This window comes from Rattus rattus, chromosome 9, assembly GCF_011064425.1.
Source record: "Rattus rattus isolate New Zealand chromosome 9, Rrattus_CSIRO_v1, whole genome shotgun sequence".
In the NCBI taxonomy this organism is placed as follows: Eukaryota; Metazoa; Chordata; class Mammalia; order Rodentia; family Muridae; genus Rattus; species Rattus rattus.
This window is the reverse complement of record NC_046162.1, coordinates 26,397,074-26,408,107: the sequence shown is the minus strand read 5'-3', so window position 1 is coordinate 26,408,107 and position 11,034 is coordinate 26,397,074. Positions and strand designations below refer to the sequence as shown.

Below are 11,034 nucleotides of genomic sequence, written 5' to 3'. Positions count from 1 at the left end.
ACCTGACTGGTCCTTAAGGTGCTTCTCCCTCATGTAATCTCTAGTCTTGCTTGCAAAGATTCCTTGGCTTGAACAGAAGTGTGCCCTGTGCACTGACAGCGTCCCCTGAGCATCCCCTGCATCTATCCTTGCTCCATCAAGGCTCTGACCATCTTTTCAAGAACAGCATTGCAGAGTCTCCCACCCACCCCATCCTGGCTAGAACCCCGTGAATTCCATCGTTTTGCCAAGACTTACTGCTAATTAAGTGAGCTAGGTAAGTGTTAAGTAAAAGGAGTAGCAAGGCTGTTTCCCCTCCAAACTGAATAATTACTCATAGTGGGCCTGAACCGTAAGCTGTGGAATCACAGAGTTAACCATAATTAGGCTGAAAATTGTAAAAGGGACAGGGAGGAAGGGAGGAAGGAAGGGAGGAGAGAGAGCCCAGGGAGGAAGCCAAGAAAGGAGGGAGTAGGGACAGAGGGACAGAGGGCAGGAGACAGAGGATAGGAAGGTAGGGGAGACTTCATCCCTGTCATTGATTCAAAGACAAACTCGAGGGTTGGTGAAATGGCATAGCTGGTAAAGTGGCTATGCTGAAAAGTATGAGGACCTGAGTTCGAATCCCACAGAACCCTAAAAGCCAGGGATGGTGGCATATACCAGGAACCAGAATGCTAGGTGGGTAGAGATAGGCGGATCCCTGAAACTCAGTGGCTACGCTAACTTACATGAGTCAGTGACCTCAGGTTTGAGACTCTATCTCAAAAATACAGGCAGTTAACCAGATCCAATGGCTAGACAACTTAATGAACTGACATAGTTAGAATTGGCATTCAATTAAAAAAAATGGTGTGTGTTATTTTATTTATTTCCAAGTTTCTAAAAAAAAAAAGCAACCAAACAAATAAACAAAAGCAACGATACCTAATATTGAACTCTGGGCTCCACATGCATAACCTTACACATATGCATGTGCAGTTAGTACACAGGTACCACACACACACACACACACACACACACACACACACACACACACACACACACACACACCAAAATAAATTAAATGAGTTGATGGAGAGGGAGACAGTCTTTTTTTTTTTCTTCTTCTTTTTTCCTGGAGCTGAGGACTGAACCCAGGACCTTGTGATTGCTAGGCAAGTACTCTACCACTGAGCTAAATCCCCACCCCCAAGGGGATTAAGTCTGTATCAGGAGTCTCCCAGGAGACTCAGGAAATATGTAATCAAACAACCTCAGCTCTTGACTAAAATACATTACACAGATAGAGAAACAGGTTCAGAGAGGGGTAGACATCCGCCTAAGGGCATAGAGCAGGAATTCAGGCGAGCCTGAGAATATGTGAGGCTGGGCTTCCTCCCCTGAGTGAGAGCACAGTTTCTCAGGCATATGGAGTGAGGGACCAAGGGCAAAGTGTCACCTTGCTAGCCTGTGAGCAGGTAAGTGGTTAAGATCTTCTACACTGGAGTTCAAGTCCCTCTTCCACACTGCCAGGGGTCAAGACCCTCTTTTGTCACCCAGTAGCTGTGCCTCCTTTCCTGAGTCCACCCCTTCTCTGAGCCTATTTCTCCAGCTATAAGTGGGGCCACAGGTGAAGTTACCCAAATAGAGTTGCACATCCATTGTCACAGCCACCATTCTCAAGTCAGTGTTACTAGCCTCTGCCACTAGCTTCTAAGTCACGTGGGAGCATCACTGGACCTCGTTGAGCATCATTTAGCTCACCTTGTCCCTGTGTTAAGGGGGGTTAGCAAGGCCTTGTCTTTTGTTGCCACAGACAGTTAGGTTCAGGCCACGGGGTTTCAATTCCCCATGGTTCTTTCCTTTATTGTTCCACCCAGCAAATTTTTCTGTGCCCTGATTTTTTTTTTTTTTTTTTTTTTTTGAGACAGGGTCTCACTGTGTAACCTTGACTGGGCTTGAACTCCCAGTGGCCACCTGTCTCCCAAGTGCTGGGATTAAAGGCGTGTGCCACCATGCCTAGGAACAGCTCTTTCTTTTGAGGGTTCCTAGAATGGTTATGAGGAATCTTAATCAGGGCCTGGAGCAGAGTAAATGCTCAGCTACCCTCAGTTGCTGTGACCCCTGCCACCATCACCAGTTGTACTGAAAGGAGGTTGCTCAAGCCTCAAATTTTTTTTTTAAAAAAAGTAAGAGGTTTCCACAACAAATTCAAAATAAAATAGACAACAGATCTGAGATTTCTAACAGCCTTTGCCCAATGTGATGGTTTGTATATACTTGGCCCAGGGAGTGGCACTATTAGAAGGTGTGGCCTTGTTGGAGTTGGTGTGTCACTGTGGGCATAGGCTTAAGACCCTCACCCTAGTTACCTGGAAGTCAGTATTCTGCTAGCAACCTTCAGATGAAGATGTAGAACTCTCAACTGTGCCTGCACCATTCCTGCCTTGATGATAATGGACTGAACCTCTGAACCTCTAAACCAGCCCCAGTTAAATGATGTCCTTTATAAGACTTGCATTGGTTACAGTGTCTGTTCACAGCAATAAAACCCTAAGGCACCCATGTTGCCTTGGGATAATTCTCTGTAGCCTTTACACTGTGCAGGCTGGCATGCCAACATTACCAATAAATACTACTGAAATATTTCAACTCAGATTCCAGGCTATTTTATAGATTGCAATGTTTGTCTGGTACATACAAGGTTTCTTACTCTCATACAAACATAAGGGTTCAGTTATGAGATGAGATTGCAAAGGCATGCAGTATCTTCCCATTCTTCATCATGTATCAAATTAGTGTATCTTTGGATGTATCCTGTTAGAATGTTCCATCTTTTTGCTCTGTTTTGGTTTTGTTTGGAGACAAGAGTTTTCTGTGTAACATTCCTGGCTGTCCTGCAACTTGTTTTGTAGACTAGCCTTGTCTGAAAGAGATCCACCTGCCTCTGACTCCTAAGTGCTAGGATTAAAGATGTGTTACTATGTACAGTCGAATGTTTAACTTTTAAAAAAAATTACATTTGTTTGTGGGTTGGTTGTAACAAGGTATTTAGCCCAGGCTCCTCTCAAACTCACTATATCAAAGATGCCAGTATGTTCTGTAGTAGGAAATGTTCAGCCAAAATTTTAGCTCTTTATGTAAACATTCTAAAAGGCATATCTATCTCATCAGTATGCAAATCTGCTTTCTTTAATAAGTGCTAAATTTTATGTATTTAGAATTGTTTTGAAATGAATATGGTCTAATATCAGTAAACGTTTGATTTGTATGCTTATTCTATATCCCTATATATCCTGGTCATAAAAAAAAAAATTCTTGTGTGGAAAGGGCTTGTGAGCAGCAGACAGGATAGTTCAAAAGTTCGAGCTTAGGGCATCATTGTTACACCAAGGAGATAGTAAGCAGAGAATCTTTGGTGGTTTGATGCAAATACAGGAATAATGAGAATTCAAGGGCACTGCAGAATCCATTTCCAATGTAAGCCAAGACATCAAGCACCCTTCTCAACCCCAGAATACAGCCATTTGCAGAGAGTCCATCCTTTGCCACGGAGGACTGTACTCTGCATGTAGTATGTTCAGCAACACCAAATATTCCTTTGGTTCCCAATGTGATCTTGGCTGCAGTTCACTGGTACAACAGGCAAGGAGCCCGTTGCATGGGGATGAAGTGAGAACACTTTAGATGATTAGTCAAATAGCTTTGCAGTCAGGGACCAGGCATATTTACAGTATGAGCCCAGAAGGAAGCAAGTTCTCCTTGGAAAAGGAGTCTGGATGTTGCAACCCTCCACAGAGCTCAGCTACGTGAAAGAAATACTGTATGGGACCAAGGTGGGGCTTTTGGTTTGTTCGTGGAGATCTCCACTCACCAGTCTCCCCAGGGCTAAGACTACAGATGTATATGTCCATGCGTAGCTGTACAACAGAGAAGCTTAGAACTCATAAGGTCCAGATAGACATTCTCCAATGAGCATGGCAGTCAGGCCTTGTATATTTAACCATCCCTAGATTTCTGAAATATTCTCCCATCTGTCCTATGAGGAAGCTGACTAAACATGCAGATTCTGGGCCCCATCTTTCTTAGGAAAGACTCAAAGTCATTCTGTACCTTGCTCAGGTTTGATCTGCTGCATTCAACCAGACAGCCATTGTGAGCTTTTAAGGCCACTTCTGTGTGCACGAGTGCGAGAGGGTGTGTTTTAATAGAGTTCCAATATGTAGCCCTGGTATTATGTAAACTAGGTTGGCTTCAGACCCAACAAATCAGCCTGCCTGCTGGGATTAAAGTTGTGTATGTGCATGCACACTTATGCATGATGCCATCTCGGCTTTTTAACCTTTTCTAGTCATGATCTGGTGTGGCAACAAAGTCTAAACAGAGTATCCATGTCTGGAAGAAAACAGTTGCTCTTTCTGCTTGAAAGCTATGACTGTGACTCTGTCGCTCAGCTTTGCCTAGAGCTCATACAAGGCCAAAAGTTCAACAGTCTCCATGGTAACAGATGGGGAATAAAGCCCAGGAAAGATGTGTCCAAAGAGAATTCATTACTCTTCATACATTCAATTTATGTTATCCGAGTCCCCTAAACCCAGAGTCCCTTGCCTTTATGGGTCTTGTGTACAGTGTGAGTTCTGTTCCAACTCTGTACCAAGACCTGGTTCCTGAATGACATCCTCAGTCTGGTCTTAATCTTCATGCCTTAGAATATCACCCAGCAAGACATCTATGCTGGGTGAAGACCCCTTGACCCCTCATGACGGCAGCACTCATAATGATTTTCCTGCAGTACAGAGCAGAGGGGCTGAGAGAGTAGACTGTGACACTCTACCATGGTGGAGACTGTAGTCCATAATTCTACCATACACATTATAGTTTTGAATTAAGGTCTCACTTAAGGTCAGAGTGTAGCTCTGACTCACCTAGAATCTTCCTGCCTCTACCCACTGAGTGATAAGATGGCAGGCCTAGGCCACCATGGATAGCTTGGTTTTTACCTTTAAAAAAAAACTTATGTGTGATATATGTGTTTCTGCAAGTGTACCCATGCCATGGCATGTGTGGGGATCAGAGGGCAACCTTCGACATTGGTCCTTGCTTGAGACTAGGTCTCTTCTTGTTGCTGCGTATGCCAACTAGAGCATACAAAGAGTCTTTCCTCCAACCCCCATCTTGCTGTACAAGTGCTGGGATCACAGACGTCCAACCCTCTATCTGGCACATAAAGATGTGCGTTCTGGAGATCTGGCCTCAGGTTTTCACCCTTGTGAGGCAAGCACCGTACCCACATAGCCGTCTTCTCTGCCTTTCATTTTCCCTTTCTTCTTTCTCTCTTTGCCCTTTCCACCTTCTGTGGTACTGGGGATTACAACCAGACCTCTGTGCATGGTAGCCAAGTACTCCCCAGCCCAGTCACTGAGCTACATTCTCAGCCCTTGAAAGGTGTCTTAGGTAAGCAGTGTCCTCCTACATCTGTCTTTGCTACTTGGGAGGCCAAGATGAGAAGGTCAGTTGAATCCAGGTATTCAAGGCCAGCCTGGGCAGCATAGTCTGCTGTTACTGCAAACAAAATGCAATTATTGTTATAATGAATAGCAGGTCCATCTTATATTTGAGGAGTTGTGTAATGATCACCCACCATTTTAAAGATACTGGCCTTGATGCACGTTCTACTGCTGATCATGAGACCCCAGCAGGCAAGTGTGGTCACCACCCCCGTTTTACTATATAAGAAGAAGACAGGTTAGGAGAAGCTGGCCAATTGTCTCCCAGCAGCTACTAACTATAGCTAATTATGCAGGCTGCGGTGCCATTATTTAATGGAAAACTAGTCCAGGCGTTGCTGTGATGATTTTTCTCCCCCGATGTTATCATGTGTGACTTCAAGAACAGCAGGTGAATGGGGTCCCAGTGAACTAGCTAAAGTCTTTAAGAACAATGGTTAAAAGTTTCCCAGAAGAGAAATGTGGTCTCAAGGTTGCAACAAAGAAATGCCTCAAGTTCCTGGCTTGATGGCCAACCCTGCAAAGTTTAGAGCTCACTGCTATAGCATATCAACTGCTACCTGCTGGCAGGAGGTCTAAGAATTCTGGGTTTGCTGGCTGTGTGTGTCAATTCCTTGCAGCAAATCTATTATTGGTTTGGGTTTGGAGAGCAGTGGCGGATGCAGGAGAGCAGGTTGGGAGGTCAAGCCCTACTCATTCTTCTGCCAGGGAAGGCCAGTTCCTGCTTGGAGGGAAGGACTCGAGTCCAGAGGCCTTGGTCTTGCTGCTGACAGCTCCAAATCTTGTAAAATGTCCCTCACAGCTCGTGTGTTCAAACACTTGGTCCTCAGCTGGTGGTCTCGTCTTGGGAGGTTGTGGAACCTTCTGTACTTGGGACCTAGCTGGAGGGAGTAGATCTCTAGGGACCCGGCCTTGACAGGCTGCCTGGCTCTACTCCCCATCCCATTTCTGCTCCTGATCCATGGAGACATGAGCAAACAACCTCCTGCCACGGCTATCACAAGCTCCACTTGCCCTGCACCATGGCTTCTCTGCCACAGCGGACTGCATGTCAAACCATGAGCTGAAATAAACATTTTTCTCTTTTAGGTTGCTTTTTCTCCTTTAGGTTGCTTTGGGTCATTTTGTCACAGACATGAGAAATCTCACAAGCCTCTTGATCTCTTTTACCTCTTACCCAAAGGAGACTCTCACTGAGGTTGAGTAGAGAGGTGGGGGAGGGCTGACCTGCTAAGACGTGTCCAGACAAAGGCAGCGGAGACCAAGAGCAGGTGATGTGTTTATTGAAGGACATCTGGTCCTGAGAATCAGGCTAGACCTGGGGCCCCACTGGAGATGCTTTTCTCAAAAGCCCCAGCCCAGAACAGACAGATATAACAGACTCCAAATCAGTTGCTTATAAATACAGAGAGGCTGGTGAAGGAGGTGGAGGGTAGGAGCCAAAACATACACACACACATACAAATAACAAACGAATGTGCAGGTTCCTATGCTAATAGAGGAAATGACAGCGCCTCATCTGCCTCCAGCTCTTTCCTTGTTCTGTTTCCATGAGACATTCATCTGCTTAGAAAAGCCCTGTCACATTTAACTCCGATTCAGTAGCATGTGGCCACCTTCCCGGCAGTCCCTACTAGGGTCTCTTGGATCAGCAAATGTGTCAAAGACGGGAGACAAAGTGTGGTGGCAAACATGGGAGGCTAAAGCAGGAGGATCAGGAGTTCAAGGCCAGCTTTGGCTATGCACTAAGTTTGAGGGTAGCCTTAGCTACATCTGATCATCTCAAAAAAAAAAAAAAAAGAAAAAAAAAAAAAAAAAAATCTCGGGGCAAAATAAAAGAAAACAAAACCAACTGAAACAAAATTACGATTTTTGTTTCTGTGGTCTTTTGCACCTCCCTTCCAATTCTGATGGGTGAACAGCAAGTCCCTTGACCAGAAAACAACAACAGCAATAACAACAAAAAAAAATCCCAAGCACAAGAACATCTTAAGCACAGGCTGTGAGTCACAATCATAACATATTGCACACGGTGACGGTGTTCCTGAGCCCTTGCACTGCAGATCCCAGACATGGGCTTTTGCTCCAGCAGTCTCTTGCCTGTCCATGCTGGTGTCACATACCTCATTAGTCCCCCCACTTTTCTAACAGTCCACAGCATGATTAATTATCGGCCAAACTCAGAGCTGGGATCGGTTTAAGAACTATGAGCATGAAGTGAGGACCAGTTCAAACCTTTGTCTTCCTCTCAACAACATTCCCCCACCAGGGGGCAGTAATCCAAGTCCAATAGGAGAACACTAGCATCCGAGGGGTGGACTCTTCCAGACGGGGAGGGGTGGCATCCTCACCCTCGCTGTTGTTATCCACCAGTTGGTCCCGAGTTGGGTTAATAAAAGATACAGCCTCGTGTGGGACAGACAGTGAGGCAATTAAAACTTTTTTGCTCCTACAGAATTTTCAAGTATCACAAAAATCCCTGACACGGTATGTAAACAAGATGATTTTTTGCAGGATAGAAAGCTAGATTGTTCCAGGAAGCAGCAGCATGTGGAATATCTAGAAGAATGAAAAGATTAGGGATTCAAATACAGAGGGCAAGATAGCTGCTCACTGGGCCCCGTGGGGTCAGTGCTTGGCATGAACACTGGCCATGGGGCCCATGGAGCAGAGCTAGGGAGAGAAGAACACTCAGGATTGGATCTTCTAGGGACATAGACAAACATGCCAGGTGCCCCTTCTTTTTCAGTGGCATAGCTGTGAAAAGTAGTCTTTGAGAAGCCCGGATGTAGTACTGATCTGTATGCAGTCCTCAAATTCCAGTCTGATACGCTCCATTGGATCCCCCAGCTCAAGGGAATGGTCACAGAGCCATGTCTTTGTCTTCCAGGCACACAAGAAAGAGGTTTCCCAGAGAGACCCTGTTGGGTGAGATATGTCCCTGGATGTTTTGTTTTGTTGGTTTCTTCTTTTTTAAAAAAAAGCACAGACCCTCTCTATTGAAAGATACCAGGTTCTTTGCCTCACCTGGATTAGTTCTCCTCTTAGGTATTTACTTCCTTTGTCTGGGTCTTCCAGGATTCTCCCTGTGGTCCAATTGTGGCCTAGCTGTCAAAACAGCCTGTGGGGAACATATGGCTCCCACTGAAGTAGCTGCTTCCGTAGGCGGCGGTAAGGCAGTGCCTGGGTTCAGCTGCTATGGCCATCTGCATGCTCAGGGATGCAGGGACGGGCACAGGACACATATCCAAGGGCTGAAGGGTTGGGTATGGCGTGTGGAGGGATGGACCAGTGTCTCCTGAGAGCAGGGTCCCTGAGCGGTGGGCCTGCAACGAGTCCCGATATGCCAAGCACAAGTCCTGCGCTGGACTCTGGAACTGGGCTAGTGTGGTTGGCGGTGGCTGGCTGAGAGAAGGGTAGGTGGGTGGTTGGAACAGCACTTGGGTGGGAGCTGATGATGAGCTGGGCACCATGGCCAGTGCCTGGCTCTTGACTGCAACGGCATCCTTGAGGACATTGTCATATGCTCTAAAAAGGAAAAGGCTCAAGTGAGTTTTGGAGATCAAAGGCCACTAGACACCTGCTTAACTTCCTCAGTAAGTGTGACAGTGCTATACCACTCTGTGATGACACATTGTAACACAGCCACGGCTATTTACTGGACTAGACTCAGGCTCTAAGTCTTAGCTTGCAGCTGTTTCTGTCCTTAAACCTCTCTGATCCTGTGCAAGATCAGTCAAACTTGTCCCTGCAGACTCTGTACCAACACATCTTGGCTGTTAAAGTCTCAGGTAATTTGGGCCCCACCTGCTTCTGATCATTCCGCATCCCAGCACTTGGCAGAGTATCATCTCTACTTTCTAGGTTCTTCTGGGCCAGCTCCATCCCCAGCTGGATGAATCTTTAGCAGATATGAGGCAGACACTGAGCTCTGGAAAACTTCATTTGAATAAAGAGGACACACTGGGCAGTTTTTTGTTGTCCCTCTCACCCCCAACTCCCATCTTAAACAAACCTTTTTGCAAAAGTACAATTAGAGTCATCTGCAAGAAAGAAACGTGTGGAGTCTGCAACTTGTTTGAGCAAGGATTTTCCAGGGTGACAGTCAACAATGACAAGCAACGTGGGCCTGGTGGCTGATACTGGAGTAGCCATCAGTGGTCAAAACAGGTTGTGTTTTGACTTGGGGACTTTGTTTGTTTGTTTGAGACAGGGTGTCTCTGTGTAGCCCTGGCTGTCCTAGAACTTGGTTGGCCTTGAACTCAGAGATCTGCCTGCCTCTGCCTCAGTGCTGGCATTAAAGATGCGCACTACCATCACCTGGCTTGACTTGGGCACTTCCAAAAGTGTACAGTTAAAGAAAGACTCAGCCTAGGGAGCAGGGCTAACACCTTATGGTGGAGCTCCGGTAGCACAGCAAAACTGCTGGTATTGGGACATCAAGAGGTGGCTCTTTGGGGACTGTCAGTCAGGCCAGCATACAGAGGTTGTCACTACCTGCTGGTGGAAGACAGAGCTAGTCACTCAAGGGCTATTCTGTTCTGTCTGTACGCCCGATAGCTATTATTGATCTCTTTGGCTACCAATCTCTATCTCACAGTGGTAGATCTAAAATGACCCTGGACCCTTTAAAAGAGGCTGCGATCCCTTAGTTGAGGCCACTTTGGACCTGTTGGTAAGTGGTCACTTTTGTGGCTTGCCTAAAAAAAAAAAAAAAAAAAAAACTTATGAGAATGAATTCACGATCATTCAAATCACACTGGGACTCAGATCAATGAACCCAGGCAGGATGGAGTTCAGTTGATAGAGTGCTTGCCTAGCCTGCATGAAGCTGGGTTTGACCCTTAGCATTAAATCAACTGGGTGTGGTGGTGCACACCTGGAATACCAGCACTCAGGATGGAGGGGCAGAAAGACCGGAAGTTCAAGGAGAACCCACTAGCTACAAAGTGAGACTGAAATTAGCCTGGGCTGTGTAACACCCTGTCTCAATAACAAATACCATGATAGGATGAGTACAATCTTAAAAATACAAAGGGAAACAGCCAACTCTCAAAGCCCCATTCTTGGTTTTCTGAGACAGAGTTTCACTGTTTCTCCTAAGCTGGCCTCCAGCTTCCAATCCTCCTGCTTCAGTTTCCTGACTGTTAACCACCATACCCGCTTTCCAAATACCACTTCTGGCAGGAGTCACTCTGCCCATTTTGTATGCAACACCTTATCTGTGGGAACTACTACCTGCTCTAGACTCAGGAAATCCCACTAAATCGTTAGCAAAGCCCCAAGAGCAAACAGAAGGTCAATATTTCAGAAATGTAGCCAATCAGGAGAGGACTTACACCAGCAGGATTTCGATGCACGTGCTGAGATGCTCCAGGGAGTAGCTTGAGACCCTCTGCAAGTCTCTCGTCCAGTAGGGAGAAAGCTGAAGGCAGATCCTGGAGGCCCCAACACAGGCTGCAGCAACCACAGAAGGCTGGAATTTGTAAAATATATGATCTGAAAGAGAATTGCAGAGGGCATTAGCACTGGAAAGTTGCCCCCACGGAGTCTCCTGCTTGGTCTG

At 46.1% G+C, this 11,034-nt stretch overlaps 1 protein-coding gene across 1 annotated transcript in view; it reads right to left on the bottom strand.

Annotated features, from left to right (window-relative positions):
- Positions 1–7,279: 7,279 nt before the first annotated feature.
- Ccnjl (cyclin J like) overlaps positions 7,280–11,034 on the bottom strand; it is a 57,332-nt gene continuing 53,577 nt past the window's right edge. Inside the window, exons 5-6 of the mRNA XM_032913792.1 lie at positions 10,808–10,967; positions 7,280–8,996 (exon numbers count right to left, since the gene is read on the bottom strand). Of these exons, the coding sequence (XP_032769683.1) occupies positions 8,573–8,996; positions 10,808–10,967 (584 nt within the window). The 3' untranslated portion in view covers positions 7,280–8,572. The remainder of the gene's footprint in view (positions 8,997–10,807; positions 10,968–11,034) is intronic.